This window comes from Xyrauchen texanus, chromosome 26 (assembly GCF_025860055.1).
Source record: "Xyrauchen texanus isolate HMW12.3.18 chromosome 26, RBS_HiC_50CHRs, whole genome shotgun sequence".
Taxonomy (NCBI): Eukaryota; Metazoa; Chordata; class Actinopteri; order Cypriniformes; family Catostomidae; genus Xyrauchen; species Xyrauchen texanus.
Genome location: NC_068301.1, coordinates 14,997,434 through 15,019,638, shown reverse-complemented (window position 1 = coordinate 15,019,638; position 22,205 = coordinate 14,997,434). Strand labels below are relative to the sequence as shown.

Sequence of the window (22,205 nt, the reverse complement as noted above, 5' to 3'; positions counted from 1 at the left end):
TAAAATACGTTATATTTTTTTGAAACATTTCAAACATGTTTGTCTTTCTTTTTAAAACATATTGTGAACACATACTTTGCAACTCATTTTTACCACATTCAAGCAATTGGGAAACTGTTCAGATTAGCCTTCTGAACAGAATCCTCCACAGTCAAAAAACTAAACGAGGTATTCTCAACAGCCCTATAACCAACGAGCTAACAAAATCAGATATAGAACGAGCTGTTATCTGATCACAGAACAGAAAACCCTCAACGGTCATATAACTAAACTGGAAACATGTTCATTAACAACCACGGGCTACTAACGTAATCTCAATTAAATAAGAGCCATTTTGGAGATTTTAGGCTACTTAAGCCAAATCAACTTTGAAAACATCAACATCAGAAAGATGGACAGTTCTGTTTTGTCACAGTATCAAATGCACTTCCATATAGGCCTATGTTAAGCAAAAAAGAAAAGAAAAGACACAAATCTGATTGACGATTTTGCCTCTTCATTCTCATTGCCCCTACGTCAGTGGGAACAATGAGTCCTACTTTTTGATGTGCACAAGTGATCGATGCGGAGCTGCGCGGTAGAAAGGAATAAACGTAAATCATCCTCCACCAGCAGCCTTGATCGGTATTTGCTTTTAAGCAGGGTCAAAGCGGAAAACCCGCACTCACATAAGTAAGTGGTGGTGAAGGGGATGAGGACTTTCATAGCCTTTCGAGAGAGTAAAGCAACGCGATATGATGCTTCTGTCACATTAGTAGTAACAGAACTAAAAGTCTGGATTACTCTCTTTTGTGTTTGTAATTCTTTCAGCTTTCTGTCAAAAAATGTCAGTGTCTTAACTACCAGACTAGAGCTTGGCCTCAATGTGACGCCGACGCTTATGGTGTCTCATACTATCATTTGCTAGTACCTATTTGCAAATAACACACTGTTGCAGCGGCACATCATCGGGACCGGTCCACGTAAATCCCGACTTTAAATATTTGTTTTTTGCTTGGCCCAGAATCTGCCTCATCTCCTGTAGACCTTTATATTGTAGACACTACAAAGTGATCAATTGGGAGACGTGCCTCACCAATTGAAAACCTTTAGTATATTTGTTTAAAACATGTTAAAACATTAAGGTATGGTTGAACCTGTAGACCTTTATATTGTAGACACTACAAAGTGATCAATTGGGAGACATGCCTCACCAATTGAAAACCTTTAGTATATTTGTTTAAAACATGTTAAAACATTAAGGTATGGTTGAACTTTATAATGAGGGTAGGTTAACCAAAAGCTTGACATGTGTTCTCATAAATTATATTATTTATATTTTATTTTCATAAATATCATTAATTGGCTATTTAATGGCAGTTTCTCATTATGATTATTTACCCCATATAGAGTGACAACGTGCCGCACTATTCACAATGTGTGAAAAAGTGGCAATAAGGGTGGAAATGTGTATATATTTTTTATTTAATTATTTTTTGTAGCCAAGTCTTAAAGGTTCATTTGTTTCATATTGGTGATAAAAGCCCAATATACTTCAGTCTGCTGCACTATGAGATGTGGCAATATTAGGTAAAACCTTTGTTTTTATTTATAAAGCTTGATCAAACGATACTGCTGTTTACTTACCAGAGCCAAAAAAATAAAACAGTTTTTCTTGAAATAATGTTAATTTCGCCAAAATCAAGCAGCAATAAAGTTGGGGGAAAGCAGGAATAACACTGGTTGATTGTTGGTGTCTACTCATTTATTCGGACAATATTTAGCCTAAAGCTTTCAAATTTTACCTTAAACATTTTTGACATGTCAGTTATCATTACCTGTATCATTTAAATTTATAACATAACTGAGTCAAATACTATTAAACTGAAAATGCACAAAAAGGACAATATTCTAATTTGTAATAGAGGAATGTGATAATTGTACAAAAAAGAAAAAGCACTATAATGTCATTAAACTTTAAATATTTAATGTGTACATAATGTCAGTCAATAAACAACAACTTATGATTACGATTCATACACAGTACACGGAAAGATGATACAATATATTTTTTCATTAACATTACTAAATTATTATTATTGACTTTCAAAAATAAAACATCCTTGAGAAACACAAGTGTGACATTTCTTTGCCTTTTTTGTTTGTTTGTTTTCCACAAAATCACCTTTCAGTTTGCTTTTGCTTTTTTCCAAATCACTTAAATAGTCCTGTGATATAACAATTAAATTTTTAAATGGAAAACATTCTGTAATGTCTTTTAGTTAATATTAAGACATTCAAACTACGTAGAAAATAATTACAGAAGAATTAGACAATGATAATTAGTTTAAAAAATGTTATATACCCTCTTTATATAATTTATTTTTATTAAATGTTCTGATGCACACACAGGTACACTGGAGACTTTAATTGTTAATTTAATTCCTTCCTCACTTGTATCCTCTTAATACAAATTGTCCAAGCTTATTTCAATATCAACAGCACTTTGCCTGCAGAGGACTTACAGAGGAGTGTGCATAAGTACCATGTTTTGAATGAGAGGTCAGAGGTGTTTCCGCCTGCCTTTACTCAGAATTTACAGTCTGCCAGCTAATTCTGAACCAAGGGCCTTTGATTTGAAGTATTGCTTTCCTTTCCTCCACACATAAGTCTTAATTAGCTGATCCCTCTGACCTGCACTAAACCTCATGTCATTACCCCCTGAGCCAGCATCAATATCCTCCCCCATCCTGAAGGCATGGCCCTGCTCTTCCACCCTCTGCCCAGCTTTAATCTCAGACTTGTCAGGTGGCATTAACATTGTCCGAGTTCAACTCAACTGCAAAGAATCCTCCCTTTCCTTATAGTGGCTCCAGCTCCATGTGTCCTTACTCAAAGGCATGGGAGCACATGGAGTATTTAGCTTTCACCATTGTCATTTCACAATTCCCAAGATGACTGAATTTGAATGAAAAGGAATAAAACCAAAATAGCTTATATAAAACAAGGAGACTACTTCTGAATCCTGTTTGTACAAAGAAAGAGAGAGAGTCAGAGAAAGGATGTGAAATAGTTCATGGTTAGGTGATTAGAATCCCTCAAAACATGTTAACTGTGCGTTGTAATGAGTGCATGCTGCTTTTCACTGTCTTGACTAGCTGAACAATAATTGGTGTAGGGTGGGGTAAGATAAACCAAATTTGACTTAATTTGTAAAATAACGTAATATTCCAGGTTCAATACATGTTACACAATTTTGATTACCACAACAATTTATTTTGACTTCAAATTCGTAATTCGCAAATTCAAAAATGTAGGTTACAGTGAGACACTTACAATGGAAGTGATTGGGGCCAATCCGTAAAGTTAAAATACACACAAGACATAAACAATATATGTGTTAACATGATTTTAGTCTGATAAAATCACTTACCTTTTCTGTGTAAATTTATATCCAACATGTCAACAAATGCTAAAATGACTCCAAAACATTTTTAAATTACTTTACAGCTCAAATAATACATATAAGTTTTAACAGAAGAATGATTGTAAGTGAATTTATAAATTATAAGCTTCACATTTCTGCTTTTAAACCCTTCCATTGCAAGTGCCTCACTGAACTTCGATATTATTTTTATTTAATTTTTTTAAAGAAAAGGAGGGACAAGTCAAAATAATTTTTGGTGGTTATCAAATGCTGTCTATTTAGCTTAACTTGTATTGAACCTGGAATATTCTTTTAAGACATAGGTAGAACAAATTATATTTCATCAAATTATATGTCTCATCAATTGAAAATTAAAGAATGCAGATGTAACATAAGGACATAGAAATATGATTTTTCAAATAATAAAATTGGGTTCTAAAAAGCTCTTTTAATGTTGGCTTATTACATACAGGCGTCTCCCAAAAGCACTCAATTAATGGAAAATGACATTTACGAGCATGACTAATTTGTTAAATTCACATAACACGTTGAAAACTAGCTTAATGAGAAACACCTGACAAAAGAACATTTTCCAAACTGCAAATTAAATATTGGCTAATAGCAAAACTGTCACATCAAAATTAATTTAATTAGATAAATTCCTGAAATTAATTATGCTCCAAAAACTCTGCATGGCCAAAAGAATGTGGACACCACACCCATATGTGCTTGTTGAACATTTTGTTTCAAAACCAAGGCATTAGGATTTGGTCCTTCCTTTTGCTTCTATAACAGCTTCCTTTCATCTGGAAAGGCTTTCCACTCGATATTGAAAAATGCATTTTCTTCCATTCTGATACAAGAGCATCAGTGATGTCAGATGAGGATGTTGGGTAATGGGCAGGGACAGATTATGACTTGCAAAGGCCCCAGGGCCAATTATCTCCAAGGCCCCTTCCTTAATTTTAATGGCCAAAATTTGTTGAGCAGGGGTTTGTTGATGGGTTTTCGAGCAGGGGGATCGCCAAACTGGATCGTGCAACCTTAAATACCAGGGCCTCACTGGGCAGTCAATGGTCCCTGGGCACTGGCCCAATTGGGCCAGTCGGTAATCCATCCCTGGTGATGGGAATGGCTTGCAGTCGACATTTAAATTCACCCCATAGGTGTTCACAGAGGTTCAGGTATGGCCTTTGTGCAGGTCAGTCAAATTCTTCCACATCAGACTCAGTAAACCATTACTTTATAAACCTCGCTTAGTGTAGGTAATGGATGTAGCTGAAATAGACAAACCTGTTAATTTGGTGTCCACATACATTTGGCCATTTTGTGTACATTGATATTACTTAAAGTGAAGAATGTAGGTAGAAGTTTTCTTCTCAAGGTGTTAGGAAACATTGTCATGACTGTGAGAATCAAGTTTGCCAACAAGTAAGAAATTCAAAAATATTTGAAAAATTAAATATTTTGATATGTGACAGATTATTAGAAGCTGCATCTTGTGGGTAATTAAACATGAACTGTATACAGAGAGTGCTGCAAAGGCACGAATGTGTCAGACTTCAGATTGTCTGAAAAAGCAGGTGCTAATATTTAAAACTATTTCTGCCGTTTCATCAAGATCATTTTTTTAACCATCTGCTGCTGCAACATTCTCTGGAGGCAGCTAGAAACTCAGTTCAAGTCTTCTGTCCATCTTGCCAAACAAAATAAAAGGGAAATTTAAACAAATATAAGAAGGGAAAAATTATGAAAATGTTGGAGATATCAAGAATGGCAAAGCATTTTAGGCAGGTACCTATATTAGAGTGGAAAAGAAGGAATTTCCTGTTTAAAAGAAAATTGTGGTTCCCATTGTACAAGAGCAACCTGATAGCTACTCTTGAAACTGTCCAAGGGCTCAGATGAACTTTTAGTTTAAGCATAAACAGCCCTAAATTTATGTGGGTTATGTGTGGGCCTATATGTCGTCAAAAGGAAGCAGAGTGACTATTGTGGTTTGAAAGAACATCTAGACATAGCTACAATAAAAATATTTGCAATGTACTCCTATGAAACACACTCTTTATGAGTCATCTTGGAATCAAGGACAGAGGACAAACAGAAAGGAAACTGATCTTTTCAAATGACAAAATTTTCAATCTGCCACCATCAGGAATGGTTAAAAACACCATAAAATCTAAATGGGAGTTTATCTTTGAAGCCATCTATATTACTTCTAACAGTCAAAAATGTTTACAACTTTTAACAGATACAAATTTAAAATGGTCAATCTTTGTTCCTCCCAAGGTTCCTTGGTCATCTATGTAAACATGTTAAGGGCTGTTCACACATTGAATGTAGTTTTGTGTCCATCTGTGCTGTCTTTCAATTGTTTATCAGTTGTTTTTCGTTCATCTAGCTAGCATGAACACACCTGAATAAAACTAACCAACTCATTAGTAGAGTGCTCCAAGACCTGAAATAGGTGTGTCAGAAAATTGAGACATACAAAATGTGCTGTGTTGGGGTGCCTCTAGAACAGGTTTGGGAACCACTGAGCAAGACGGACAAAAATTTATTAAATAATTGAGTTTGACAAACCTAATAAAGCAGAGTTAAAATTACTATAGTACTGTTACGATAAGAAGGCGGAGGCAGACGGGGAGTTTGGCTCTACTTGCGGGTTTATTGAACAAAATGAAAATAAACAAGACAGGTACAAAGTAAACAACCACGATGGGAAAACGGGAACTACAACATGAAGACATAGAAGGAACACAGACTGGAAAAACACGGCAGGATGCACACAGCTGAAACAGGAGACAGAGTAGACATCGGGACCTCCCAAAAACATCAAAACAGTGGGAACAACGAACGACAAGGGAATGGAGGAACAGCGGGGTTTAAGTACACAGACACATGATAATCACAAACGACAATCAGGTGCGAACAATGACAGAGTGATGAGGGCCGGGAATCATGGGAATTGTAGTGCAACACGGGGGCAGACAACAGGGGATCGTGACAAGTACATTCATTTGACCTAATCAAACTAAATTATGTTGGCTTAATGAAACTAACTTATTCTGATGGAGGAACATTCAATTAAGTGCAAGTCTTTCTATAATTCAATTAAGAAAGTGTAATGGCTTAATTTTTTGAGTGTACGTACCGAATCTAAGACCACCTGCATTCGACTAGTCATGTACCAAGTACCAGGTTTTATGACGTTAGGAAAACTTATTGGCCATTAAATAGCCCGTCGACGTGTCTTGCAGAGAACTGCTGTTTTAACAGGGTATACGTCAGCACAGGAAAGAAAACAGTGCTTCTCAAACCACTGTACAGGGAAACAATGCCATTTTACAGCACTGCCTCATAGAACAGCTTCAAAGTCTAACAGGCCATCTTGGCTGCTTTGTGGAGCAACATCCTTGAATAAAATGGAAACAACTAGGACTTCATCAATAATACAACAAAAGCTGTAGCACCTCCGGCCTACCAGTCTAAAACAAACACAATGGCAGTGTTCAAAGAAGTACCTAATGAGCCAACCTTGGTACTGGTACTTTTAAAATCAATGGCTTCAAAGCCGCCTGCTCACACACCCTGATTAATGAGGCTTTGGGGAGAAATTCATCCCACCATTATTGTAGATTCAAACACAACTTATCGCCTGTGAGGAGACTGGTTGAGCTAAACCCTAGATTAACCTAAAGGGAGACACAACTATCCTTTAAATGTACTGAAACCACATAGTAGACCAAATGGAGGTAGCTATTACTTGATGGTAGATTATAAATCCCATGAGAATAGGAGACTTTGATGTGCTACCATAATGGGAAGAGTTTGGATGAATTCTAAAATGGTAATTTACAGTGCAAATGCAAAGCAATGGTTAATTGGTGTCTTCTACAGACTGACATAGATGCTTCCTAGAGATTCCTTTAATGTCCCAGAGGAACTGACTTGAAAGAAAATATATAAAGTTCTTCCGGTTCCTGCCTGAAATTTGAATCAGAAATCAGTAACTAGACCTCAGACTCATTTCAGCACGTTAACATGAACATTGCTAATATTTAAGTTATTAACTAAACGTCTCTTTTTCCTCGATAAATAAAATGCTTCTTGGTACCGTAAAATGCAATAATTTCCATCGTGACAGGATATTATATTTAATTACAAGGGTCTGTACTGGGATTACTGTAATTCACCTGCAAAAGGTGACAAAGGGTGTCTCCATTGATGGAAAAGACATAAAAACTGTGGAGTCTAAGAACTTTTGGCCGTTACATTTTTTGGTGCAGCTAGAATTTAATTGTGCACACTAACGCAATCCTCTTTGAAAGGCCGGGCACGTTGTGCAATGTCAAAAGCTCATTGCGGCAATTACTACTGAAACTCTTCGCAATCATCAATCAGGGCGTCTGGAGTTCAAGAGTTTTATTGTCACGGTTTATCTGCTTCAATCACCTGTAGTGAAGTGGAAATAAATTAAAAATACATGCTGTGAAGACTAATGACTGGAGTGAGTAGCTTGTGGGTGGGACCGCAGAGAGGTGGTGGGAGGTAAATGCCATGTGAACCCCAGTTTTACTCTACAACAGGGAACAGTGGGTTGAAATGAATGTCCAGCACACGACAGACTCCTGGTGTAAATTGACAGGAACGGGGGCTGTTTTACAGCAATGTACTCTAATTATGACCGTACTGATCCATTTTTGTCTGAAAGAATGCGGTGGCCCGTGCAAATTGTGTATTTTGATGCCGGAAATTGCTCGCTTTTCCATTTCACAAAATTAGAGTTAGGTTGGAAATCACACAATTTTAAGGAAAAGAGAATTAGTCACTGATTGGCAAAAGGATTTATGCCTTTCATTACAGGCATTGGTGATAAAGTCAAAAGTGAACCTGCTCCTGTAGAAACAGAAATAAAAGTTGGTGCAGAAACATAAAGTGTAAGATCAATGGATTAAGAAAAAGAGAACGAGAGAGAGAAAGACTGCCAAGAAGGCAGGTGGAAAAAATCTATTGGGCTAAAAAAACAGAAGTGTGTGCAGCTTCATAATATCGGCTCAGTCATTAGTATGACTGTCCAGTCATACTCATTTTTGCTGGATTGGGACAGCAAATGACACTATCGAATGACTATTCGGAAAAAAAACACAGGAACAAACACTACATAGTGGGCAAAATCAAATGTATTACCACATTTTCAACATCCCTTTTAGCACAATATTGATGGGTACATTTGTTTCCTCTCAAAAATGAACATTTCGAATATATTTTGAACAAATTAACATATTTTATATTTTCTGAATCACATTCCATAGGCGCTTCTCCACCATTGGGCCAAACAGTTCCGAGCATGGCGAGCAATGGTTCCATTAGCATTTCCACTTGAGCACGGTTCAATATTGTTCGATTCCAAACTGTTCCCAGCCTGGAATTCTCAGCATGGTTAGCTGGTGGAAAAGTGGCTCACATGTTCTTATAAATGCCTAAATAAAATGTTGACCTGCTTTATGGTAAGTAATACATCAATTAAACTTAAATGTGTTAAAAGTCTAGTAAAATGAAAAATAAAAACACAAGGGGAAACAATGGAACAGTTTAAATATTAAAAAGAGCCAATAAATGTTATTTTGTAGCTAAAGGGAATAGATGACTTTGACCAATCATAGGACTTGTCTCACTGAAACAATTTAATTGGCTGAAGTGTAACTGCTTTGTCCTTGGAGAGCTTCGGCCATGAAAAGCTTGCCCAGGTTCTGAGATGTGAACTCCTTAATAGTTTGGCAGTACATGTTGATTTGACCTAAAAAGTAGATGGAAACCCAAATTTAGAAGGCAAAACATCACTGTTTTCACTGTAGTTTATAATATAATGATATAATGACCCCAATAAGTATGTGGACACTTTTGAACACTTGTTTGATTGCATTAGATACAACATTTCAATAAAGTGGCATCTCCAAACAAATTAAGTTAGTTCTTTACTTGAAGCAATTATTGTTTTAATCTTAACCAAAGTTTTAAGTTGTTAAAAAAATTATTTGTTTAAAAAAAAAATTATATGCTTGGCATCCCTCCATTACAACCAAGACAAAGACCATGACTGTTGTTTAATCATGCATTTTATTGAATTTAGTAAATAGACTTGGATACAAAGGAAATCTTACATTCAATGTTAGGTGCAGACATTAGTTTTAATGCTTGTCTGCTGATTTAAGGCCAGCTTTAACATTTAGCAATAAAAAGTGAAGCAAGAACATGCCATTTTTGCAATGACTTCCAATGTCATTTTTAGTGGATATATGAAATCTGTTCCTCCCAGAGACTATTCGGATACGTCTTAATATATCAATTTGCTTTATAACTTGCTTTATAGATTGTAACCTTACACATATTTTTGTGAAATGTTTTGGTTGAAAAATGTATGCGCTATCTTTCTTTAAAATAAGTGCCAATAAGTTTGATATTTTGTAATATAATGCTAAGTGTGGCTCAAGTACCAAATACCCTTGGGGGCCACTGCACTGTATATGCCAAAGTGGGGAGCAAAAGAGGGCTTTCTGCTTGGCAGTGCTGATGTACGCGCCAGTGAGAGGTATAGAGTTTAAAATATCTTTAAAGATGGTTAAAGATAAGATACTCCCCTTCTCAGAGCCTACAAGCATTTTATTCAGCCAAAGACCAGCCTATTGCTCCACAAAACTACAAAGAGTTGCCTGTGGAACCAAATAGTCTTAATACTTTTTCTCTACATCTCTTCTGCTCTCAATGCTAAATATAATAGCTGGCCTTGAATCAGCAGACAAGCATTAAATCTAATATCTGTAAATATCATTAAATGTTATGAGCTCCTTTGTATGCAAGTTAATTCATTAAATTAAATTCAGCTTTAAGTGACAGTCATGATCTTTGTCTTGGGTGAAATTGAAGGATGTTTAACATCTTTTAAATTTTTTTAAAGAAACAAATTTTTCAACAGCTTAAAAGGAGCATTCCGGGTTGAATACATGTTAAGCTCAATTGACAGCATTTGTGGCATAATACTGATTACCACAAAAAATTTGTTTGACTTGCCCCTCCTCTAAAATAAATAGTGAATGGGGCCAATATTTTATCTTTAAAATACTCACTATTTCAAAATTATAGGCACAAGACAAACAATATGCATGTTAACATGATTTTAGTGTGATAAAATTGCACTTAATTACCTTTTATGTGTAAAGTTATAGACAATTTTATAACTTCGTTGCCATGATGACGTAATGTCAACAAACCCTAATCCGAAATGTCAAATTGTCCATTTAAACAATATTACAGCTCAAATAATGCAGATGTTTGGCCCCATTCACTTCCATTTTAAGTGCCTTACAGTAACTTAGATTTTAGCTTTTTTTTTTTAAGGACTGACAAGATAAAATAATTTTTTGTGATAATCAAAATTATGCCACAAATGCTCTCGATTGAGCTTAACTTGAATTGAACCTGGAATATTCCTTTAAGACTTTGGTTACAATTAAAACAACACTTGTGATTAACAATGTAATTGTCTTTATTGTTCATGTCTGTCACAGTGTAAGCTACACATATACCTTAAGAAGATTAAAATTCAAATTAAATCTTCATCCCCCAAATCCTTTAGGGCTTTGTAAGCAAATATTACCAAGAGCAAGATGACATGGATAATAATATTCCAAATATTATAATTTTTTATTATACTTGAATATATAATTCAAAAGACATGCATAATGCTGGCAGATAAATAAAGCATTGACAAGACAATACAAAATGTGGCTTCATAAGTCAATATACAGTATCTCACAAAAGTGAGTACACCCCTCACATTTTTGTAAATATTTGATTATATCTTTTCATGTGACAACACTGAAGAAATTACACTTGTAAAATAGTGAGTGTACAGCTTGTATAACAGTGTAAATTTGCTGTCCCCTCAAAATAACTCAACACACAGCCATTAATGTCTAAACCGCTGGCAACAAAAGTGAGTACACCCCTAAGTGAAAATGTCCAAATTGGGCCCAACGTGTCAATATTTTGTGTGGCCACCATTATTTTCCAGCACTGCTTTAACCCTCTTGGGCATGGAGTTCACCAGAGCTTCACAGGTTGCCACTGGAGTCCTCTTCCACTCCTCCATGATGACATCATGGAGCTGGTGGATGTTAGAGACCTTGTACTCCTCCACCTTCCGTTTGAGGATGCCCCACAGATGCTCAGTAGGGTTTAGGTCTGGAGACATGTTTGGCCACTCCATCACCTTCACCCTCATCTTCTTTAGCAAAGCAGTGGTCGTCTTGGAGGTGTGTTTGGGGTCGTTATCATGCTGGAATACTGCCCTGTGGCCCAGTCTCCGAATGGAGGGGATCATGCTCTGCTTCAGTATGTCACAGTACATGTTGGCATTCATGGTTCCCTCAATGAACTGTAGCTCCCCAGTGCCGGCAGCACTCATGCAGCCCCAGACCATGACACTCCCACCACCATGCTTGACTGTAGGCAACACACACTTGTCTTTGTACTCCTCACCTGGTTGCCACCACACACGCTTGACACCATCTGAACCAAATAAGAGAATCTTGGTCTCATCAGACCACAGGACATGGTTCCAGTATGTCCTTAGTCTGCTTGTCTTCAGCAAACTGTTTGCGGGCTTTCTTGTGCATCATCTTTAGAAGAGGCTCCCTTCTGGGACGACAGCCATGCAGACCAATTTGATGCAGTGTATGGTCTGAGCACTGACAGGCTGCCCCCCCACCCCTTCAACCTCTGCAGCAATGCTGGCAGCACTCATACATCTATTTCCCAAAGACAACCTCTGGATATGACGCTGAGCACGTGCACTCAACTTCTTTGGTCGACCATGGCGAGGCCTGTTCTGATTGGAACCTGTCCTGTTAAACCACTGTAGGGTCTTGGCCACCTTGCTGCAGCTCAGTGTCAGGGTCTTGGCAATCTTCTTATAGCCTAGGCCATCTTTATGTAGAGCAACAATTCTTTTTTTCAGATCCTCAGAGAGTTCTTTGCCATGAGGTGCCATGTTTAACTTCCAGTGACCAGTATGAGGGAGTGTGAGAGTGATGACACCAAATTTAACACACCTATTCCCCATTCACACCTGAGACCTTGTAACACTAACGAGTCACATGACACCGGGGAGGGAAAATGGCTAATTGGGCCCAATTTGGACATTTTCACTTAGGGTGTACTTACTTTTGTTGCCAGCAGTTTAGACATTAATGGCTGTGTGTTGAATTATTTTGAGGGGACAGCAAATTTACACTGTTATATAAGCTGTACACTCACTACTTTACATTGTAGCAAAGTGTCATTTCTTCAGTGTTGTCACATGAAAAGGTAGAATCAAATATTTAAAAAAATGTGAGGGGTGTACTCACTTTTGTGAGATACTGTATTGTCAAATCATTGTGAATGGCCTGCATGAGTTACATCAGTTTTAGACAGCATGAGCAACTTTACCTAGTTATTCTCACTGTCAACTTCTCATTAGGACAATTAAATTCTTGCTTGATTGCAAAACTTACATATAATCTTCTTTAAGTATGAAAACATTACAAATGTAAACAGTATGTTGCATATGAGTCAAATGGTGGTGGCATGATGCAGAGGCCGAGATAAAAGACGATTTGACCATTTCCGGGGCAGACATATCACCACCACCCCCCCACCCCATCCAGCTATTTTCACTCAGACAGCAGCTGATCTATAATATACTACCTCTATAACACGTTAAAAACAAGTGCTTTGTGGGCCTGGGTAGCTCAGCGAGCAATGACGATGACTACTTTCCCTGGAGTCGCGAGTTGAGTGACTCCAGCCAGGCCTCCTAAGCAACCAAATTGGCCCGGTTGCTAGGGAGGGTACAGTCACATGGGTTAACCTCCTTGTGGTCATGATATAGTGGTTCTCGCTCTCGATGGGGCCCGTGGTAAGTTGTGAGTGGAGATTGCGGGGAATAACATGAGCCTTTATGGTAACCCGCCCAGCAATCCACATGATAAGATGCGTGTCTCAGAAGCAAAGACAACTGAGATTTGTCCTCCGCCAACCTGAATGAAGTGAGCAACTGCGCCACCATGAGGACCTAGTTAGCATTGGGGAATTCGGCATGCCAAATTGGGGAGAAAAGAGGAGAAAATCCCCCCAAAAAAGAAAAAAAGAAAAAAAGAAACCGCTTTAAACCGATCTCTGGCAAGGCCTCCTTAATGTTCCTCATAAATTACACCTCCTCCGTCCCCACCTCCTCAACTCCACAAGAGAGAGAAATGGGATAAGTCCAATATCTTTTCAGACACAAATGAGATGAAATGAGGAGATGATTAAAGTGATGGTAGGGTGTCTCACATCCCTCACTAGCTGAGATTTGTCTTCCATTACCAGGCAAACACTAATCATGCACTTAAAGCTAGTCAACACATCTTAAAAGATGGTTGATTTGCCTTTCAGGTTGGCATAGTGATGATACACTTTTGCTTACTTTTGTCAGAAGGAATGGAAGGTACTAGATGATGGGGAGGGACTTTTTAGGAACCTCTCGATTCAATTTAGATTTAAGGAATCACAATGAAATTTAAAAAATGTCTCGACACATTTCAATTTCTTAGCCACTGCACAACGGCACAAATCTACCCCTCCACTCTGACTGGACTGTTTAGATTGTTTATATCACAAAGGTTTTTGAAGTGGTACAGAAGTTCATAGAGACTTAAAGATTCAACAGTTGTTTGCAGAAAAGGTACATACTGGCAATGAGCAGGGTGTCCATACGTGGAGGTGGTTGAGGAGGCTTGAACATTTTGCTGAGGTCTTCTTCAGGAAGGGGCTGTTCTCCATGGCTCTGTCTCTGGGCATTCTCCTGTTGACGTCTCTGAATGTACTGTAGACGAACAGACAGCACATGGTTATCCTGACCTTAATATCCCTATCCTTTGTCATTAACCTCAGGGCTGCATGTGTTAATTCATTCATTTCCTGAGAAGGAAACTTTTAAGATAGCCAACACTGGCCAGAATTGGTGACGGAAAGAGTTGGGTGATGGTGTATTTTAAGATAAAAATACACCATCATGGGCAGGACGTATGAAAGGGGATGGACATTCAGGACCAAAACCTGTGTAGTGCAAGATGAGTCGTACATTTTTCAGTCCATTTTCCCAGGAGAAAGATTTTATATATGAAATGTGAATATCTGCTAAATGTAAAAAATTTAAACTTTTAAGAATACACTAGCTTATAGATCCCTTCAAATCTAACAGACATTGACTAATAGTCATAAAAGTCTCATTTTGATTTCACAGGGTCTTTAAATCATGAAGGTAACTGGTAGAACGAGAGACTTAATTACAATTAAATGAAAGGATTATAACCTTTATACATGAAGCAAACGGTTACTTCCAATGACATCTAATTAACCATTTAACTAATCACTGATATAGCAACTACATTATTTTGTGTTTTAAAAAGTCTACTTGTTCTTTCTTACTGTAAACTTTGACTTCTTGAGTTATTGTGTTAGACAGCAATCAATCATATTTTCTGCAAGAATTTGATTTAAAGTCTCATTGGATGAGGTTCCAAATGAGAGTTTTAGAAAATCTGAAACTAAAGAAATTAGTAAATTTAAACAGAGCGATCCACATTGTTGCTACAGTATCAGAGGAATTCAGGAGGTCACATGTACATTCAATCAATCATTAAGTTCAGGGCATCAGAGTCCAGCATTGAGCAAGGCCATTACCACCTCTTCTCTCTCGTCTCATCCAGACCTTGATACACAGCTACTCAATAAATCTCTTTTAACTTCACTGACTTTATAGAGTCAGACAGGCCAATTCTGACCGATGCCAGTGATTGCCTTGGCTGGTTGCATGGCACAAAACCCCCAGACACTCTTGCATCAGAAGGGAGATTTGTAGCCTTATATTTGAGACAGACAATTCTTTAATGTGGGTGAATCTCACAAATAATCAAAATAAAAAATACCTATTTTAGCCTAGGCCTACTTTAGGATCACTGGGATTTTTTTGCATTGACACATTATTTGGAAACCCTTCACAGCAAGGTTGTAGTAATTAACATTAGTTAACATATTATTAGTTAAATATGAACTAAGAATGAATAAAAATTGTGCAACATTTATTAATCTTGGTAAATGATAATTTCTACATCAACTAACACATTTCTTACTTTAAAAGTTTGTAAGTTATTTAATGCATTATGAACAAACAATGAGCAATACTATATTTGTGTGATTCACTAATTTAATATCAGTATTGTATATTTACAAATATACACTAAAAACTGTCAGGCCATTTATTTTTTTCTAACGCAACATGGCTCCACAACAAAAATACCAATAACTCTCATATGTGAAGATTGAGCACCCTGTGTTTTCAAATCAAAGCTTTGATTATAGTCAGTTTCGGGAGGCAATGTTTCATCAACTGCAACTGTATCATAATTATATCTATAAAGAGAGAGATCTTTGTAGTTACAACCTGTTTTCCTGCGAGTAGACATTACATAGCAAAGCAACCATTAACAGTGATTAGCATTTAACATTGAGACTCTCAGCCTAAGAAACTGCTGAAAAAAAAACTTGACAATTATTATTTTTTTTTCTTATTTTTTCTGATTTGACATTATATATCTCAGGGTGTAAATAAGGTACCTCAGACAAACTAGTTTCCAATCATGTCACCTGTAGATGAGTAAAAGTTTGTGTTGATAAGACAAAGCAATCAAAAGTTATAGCATTACAAAAATAATTTACCTAGTGTCCAAAAACATCTCCAAATGACCAAAAGCCTCTCCAAACAAATGAAACATAATAATTGTAAATAAGAACTAATTACAGATGCAAATACAATGACTAAAGGTATGCTCACTCTCCCAAGCATGCTGGCATGAGTAACGAGATTTCATTCAGTTCCACTCTGTGTCGTTTGTCCCATCACTGATTCAGTGTCATGTATTTGGTGCCATCTCCTGGTGGCAATATTAAATTAGCATAAACAATCCTCTTTGCCCATATTTGGATGACTTCCAACTCTGGTTGCAGCGATCTGAATCCTAATACGATTGGTTTAGCGTTACATGATGCTGGACAACATACTACATAATTTCCAATTAAGTCATTTGATCCAGAAAAGTTTTTAGCCTGATAGCACATTGTGCGCCATGTGGATTATCTAACGATTTATGTATCCAATTACACTGTGTGTGGGCTCGTTTTAAAGATAATAGCCTCCTTTAAGTAATGGCATGTGATATTAAAAAAAAATTATAAAAAAAAAATTGTGAAGTTATAAGTGAAAAAGCGGCTTAAAAGCAACATGTAACATGAATGTCAAAGACATATACTTAGCTCTTACAAATAGGCTGGTCGTATTCTACTCTTTGACATGTGAAATATGGCTATTTGACCAGTTTGATGTTTTTACCATTCCAAAAATATGTGCAGTGCAAACTTAATACATTGTCAAAATGGAACACTTCTGATTTGTCTGCAAATTTCAAAGCATTTGTTCAGTTTTGGTCATAATACCATGCATTGTAAAGTACAGCTTCTAAGCTTTAAAACGGTACCTAATTTGTGTTGGTCAAAACTGTAGTTATTCATATTTAATAATATTTTTCTCTGCAGGCCTGCCGCTCTGCTAACCCGCCTGCATTAGAGCTAAAAGGGTTAAAATCATGAGAACTCTCATGCAATCCCTCCCTTATCATCTACACAGTTGTGTCCTGAAAGGTACAGTATCTGCACAGGTACGGCTTTCACAAGACAAAAGGCTAACTGAATTAACGTGCAGCATCCATTATTTTTAAAACGACCAAAAAATACTTAAATAAATAATTGGCAAAACGTTTTGGAATCTATTATATAAATCATAGCAATTTAGGCCATAACCACAGAATTGAGAATACAAAGACTGCATTGCTGTGAGGAGGGTTGGGACATGTTTAGACAGTCTCTAAAGGAAAAGAGAGGTGTCATCATTCAACGTTTACCTGATGTTTCTGTTGCTGTTGCTTGCTGAGACTGCGGCAGTAGTTGTTGTACTTGACAATGTCCTGACTCATGTCATCCACACGGTCCATCAACATCTGCAAGCTCTTCTCCATGTGACTACTGCAGAGGAATGACAAAGTCAGGCCATTTGTACACTAGAATTGATTAACAGATATTTGATAACTTGTACATTACACAAGTACATTAAATCCAGGGATGGAACCCTGTGCAGACACTTTGGGTTAAGCCAAAAATCCATATTTGGGATTTCTGGGAAAATCATTATTTCACAGGTCATCCCTAAATTTTACTACCAGTCCAAATGTGTACCAACTACCTTAAATGGAAAATTCACCCAAAAATGAAAAATTAATCATCCTTTACTAACCTTCATGTTGTTCCAAACTCCATATGACTTACGTAAGTAGAGCACAGAAGGACACATTTTGAACAATTTTGACAGTCTTCCTTCTATACAACAAAAGTGAATATTGACTGAGGTTGTCAGTTCCTAACATTCTGCCAAACATTTCATTTATTTTTTTTTACAGAAGTCATAGAGGTTTGTAATGAGATGAGGGTGAGTACAATGTGAGAAATTCATTAAGATGATCTTTTGAAATTCCCCAGATATTTGGAACTTATTGGAATTTTAAACAATCAAGGCATATCAAGGCATATGGCCATCAACACAGTAACATAAACAGATGGTGATAACATGGATTCCTCACTAATAATTAATTTTACATGAAGAACATTTGCGTGTATCACACGATACACAAATTAGGTCCCATTCTAAATGTTGTAGAATGATAAGCATATTTTATGGCAGGACAGCAAACCCACTGGATTAGGACCATTGGATTAGGACCATGATGGGTGAAATGTCTTCAAAAGCAGTTTATCTGTTCTTGGTAAAATCCATTATCAACGAATTAGCCGCACTAGCACGTTCCATTAATCTTGTAGAAAAATACTAGACGTATGTGGGGAAGAGAGATCCCAGGGGTGCTTAAAAACCAGGAGCAACTCTGTCACAGGTGAACATGTATACCCTTGCACACATCCACATATATCTCCAACGGTATGCACATGGACATTTATAGATTTATGTTAACAGCAAGTAATCTAGTAAGGTCTTCATGTAACAACACAAAAATAAATTTTGTAACATAATTACATGATGGAAATCCAGCTTAAGGTTTGCTGATCTAAGCTGGTTTAACTCATCTCACAGCCTTGCTAAGCAGGTCATTAGCTGGTTAAGCTGGTCATTTGATGTAGAGGCCTAACCAGAAAATAAGTGCCCAAAAACCCTCTGAAACCATCAAAACATACTAGCTTGACCAGTGGAAACCAATTTAGTGGCCAGCATAGACCAGCAAACCATCTTAGAGTGGTTAAAGTCTTTTCCCCAGGCAGGGATAGCAAAATTGTTCTCAACAACTTGTTCGCCATGGCCGACCGAAAGAGAACATTTAGAGAACATACTGTTATAGAAATAATGTAATATACACTAATCAATGCCAAAACTGGGTCTGTATAGGGATGATGTGAAAGGGTGGAGACTGTCTGAACACTTAAATAAAACCCCTTTTGACAAAAGCCAGTTACAGCTGCTTAGCAAAATGTTGGATTACAAGATGGTTACATTTCAGCAGTGCAGCAGCAAACCATAAACACACCTCGCACTACTACTTTTCTAAAAAAAATTGAGCATGACCCAAAGGCCTGTGGATTCTCAAAGAACACAAAGTTCGGATTAGGGTTGATGACCGTAAAAACTACATTAAACAACAAAGATGTCACAACTAGAGGAAATATGCTCTCTGTATATTTGTAGAGTGTGTAAACCACAGCCTAACTGGACTATGAACAACATAAAATAAATAAAATAACCTACAGTGAACATTTATTTTTATTTAACTGCCCCTACATGGCAAGTTATAGAGTTTGCTGGCTCTACGAGTATTTGCAACAAAGCAAGCTTGTGGAGGGTGAAAGAGAAAAAGAGAAAGAGGGGATGTGTGTGTGTGTGGCCCTGGAAGTATTTTTTAATGTTTCTGAAGGGACTTTCTGTGGAGGCGTGCCAGCTCTGATGAATGAGGGCACGCATCCCTGTATGACCTCCATCTTTTACCAACCACCTCATTATTCAGAGTCCAATAAGCTCCATGGATCGTCCTCTCTCCATGCTATCTGGATCTCACATAAACACAAACACACTCTACTGTATATACCCACATACAAACACACACATCCACAAACAAACACAGTACAAATTCACACACACACACCAACACCAAAATACAGTACACACGCCTACAGCACACACTTACATAAAAACACACACACACATTTGTGTGTATTTTTATGTAAGTGCGTGCCAGCTCTGATGCAATTAATTATGTCCCCAGACTACTACGGAATATTCCTTTTATCTAAAGAATTCAAGCCTGTAGTACCACCTGGTTTCTCCAGGGGGCAGTAAGCAGAACTCCTTGTATAGGCAACACGCAGGTTAAACAGACAGAGAACAAACAACACTTACCGAAGGCAGACAACACAAGACGAGAAAACCTTCTTGCATTCAAACACAGCTTGAATTTCATTTAAGTTGACACAGAGACCTATAACCATACGTTTATGATGCGATGCAACCGAGATGGTTCAAAAGCATCCGTTTGACACAAGTGTACACTGACATGCCCTCAGGGTGGAGGTGTTACATTTGAAATATATTCCACTACAGATTACAGAATACATGCTGTATGTATTGTAATTTGTAACGCATTTCGTTAGATTACTCAAGGTCAGTAGCATATTCTAAATAGTTTGGATTACTACTTCAGCACTGGTAGATTGTTTCACTTGTTTTGACAATAAAAACTCTGCTAGTACAGTAAGACAAAATACACATGATACATACATTCTCTGAAAAACCTAAATATCTTATGCAGTGTTGTTTCTAAAACAACACTGTAAACCCGAACAGTACTACTAACTTATAAACATTATCGGTGTAGCAATCAAAACCAGTTATTTAGTTGACCCAACAATAAACTTCTATGCTTTCTTATAGAGTCATGATGTTTTAATATTATTTGAGTCTAGAGGGCTGTGCTCATGACATGTGGTGCTAATGCATAGCGGGTAACCAGAGTTCGAATCCCGACTCGTGAGGTCCTTTACCGATTCCATTCCCACTCTTCTCCCCTGTCATTTCCTGTCTCCTCTCCACTAACTCTATTATTAAAAGCCTACAAAAGGACAAAAAAAAGCTGATTTTAATAAAGAAATTATTACAGGTTATGATCAGGCCGATGTTGGTTAAATGGACACTGCAAAAAAAATGTATAATGCATCAAAATCAATGTTGTTGCTAATCACTGACATATCTCAGACTATGATAATCCACACACAAAAAAAACTCCGTTTAGAATTTAGTATCTGGAAAAGAGCTTATGTTCAGTAATATGGAAATAATATACTGCATTCCACAGCCACTTTTTGTAATGTTAAAAATATTTATTATTTTATAATATACATATTTTTATTAATAATGTAAATATAACTATTTATAATTATTTAATAATTCAATATTGAATTATTGTTAATTGAGGGGCTTTCTTATTAATAGTTTGTGTTCCTTAATGGTTTTTTAATGACTGTTTTAGTACTTCTGTGGAAGAAATTGAAATGCAAATGATATTTTATTCATTGAATAATAGAGCTAGTGCTGTATGTTTTGCCGTTTTGATTTAAAAGAACAGACTTGTAAGAGTAATTTGTTCTTAAATCGGGTCGCACTGTGTGTTCCATGCTATATATTCAAAGGAACATACACATGAGTGTCATTTGTTCGATAATCAAACTACACTGTTCGCAATGTAGATTAAAAAGAAATTTGTTTGGGAATCTGACTACATTGGTCAGGCTGTATGTTTCGTACTGCTGATTCAATAGCAGTGTTGAAGTGCCACTGAATGGTAAATAAATGGTAAATGATCTGCACTTATATAGCCCATTTTTAACCTTAATGGTTTTCAAAGCGCTTTACACTGTGACTCATTCTCCCATTCATGCACACACTCACACACCAATGACGGCAGAGCTGCCATGCAAGGCGCTAGCCTGCCATTGGGAGCAACTTGGTGTTCAGTGTCTTACCCAAGGACACTTCGGCATGTGGAGTCATGTGGGCTGGGAATTGAACCGCCAACCCTGCGATTAGTGGCACCCTGCTCTACCACCTGAGCCACAGCCGCCAATGGTAGAGCAAGAAACACTGTCAGAGCATTTTAGTCTGTTGTTCCCTCCACATTGGCATATGATTGCTCTTTCAAAAACCAACTGGTTCCAATCATTAAAAAATGGTTCTTGGTTCCCAACCCTATCGTGTAGATACCTACAAATACACACATGCAGTATATATTCAAGTCAAGTGGTTTTTATTGTCATTTAACCATATACTGTTAGTACAGTACATAGAGAAATGAGACAACGTTCCTCCAGGACCATGGTGCTACATAAAACAACACAGGCCCAACACAGAACCACATGAGACTACACAGACTAAATAACATTTCTACATAAAGTGCACGTGCAAACGTGTGCAAAAGGTACGGAACAGTACAATAATTACTAAAAGGACCAGAACAATAGTCACAGTGAGAGACAGTGCATTGAAGACCAGTACACATTTGTAATCGAGTAGTGCAAAAAGATGACACTTTCTAAAAATGCCAAATGTAAA

General features: G+C 37.1%; 1 protein-coding gene across 1 annotated transcript in view; it reads right to left on the bottom strand.

Moving 5' to 3' along the window:
- Positions 1-4,894: 4,894 nt before the first annotated feature.
- Positions 4,895-22,205, bottom strand: part of eif3hb (eukaryotic translation initiation factor 3, subunit H, b) — a 114,579-nt gene continuing 97,268 nt past the window's right edge. The window contains exons 6-8 of the mRNA XM_052093126.1: positions 17,449-17,569; positions 14,183-14,315; positions 4,895-9,206 (exon numbers count right to left, since the gene is read on the bottom strand). Coding sequence (XP_051949086.1) covers positions 9,094-9,206; positions 14,183-14,315; positions 17,449-17,569 — 367 coding nt within the window. The 3' untranslated portion in view covers positions 4,895-9,093. The remainder of the gene's footprint in view (positions 9,207-14,182; positions 14,316-17,448; positions 17,570-22,205) is intronic.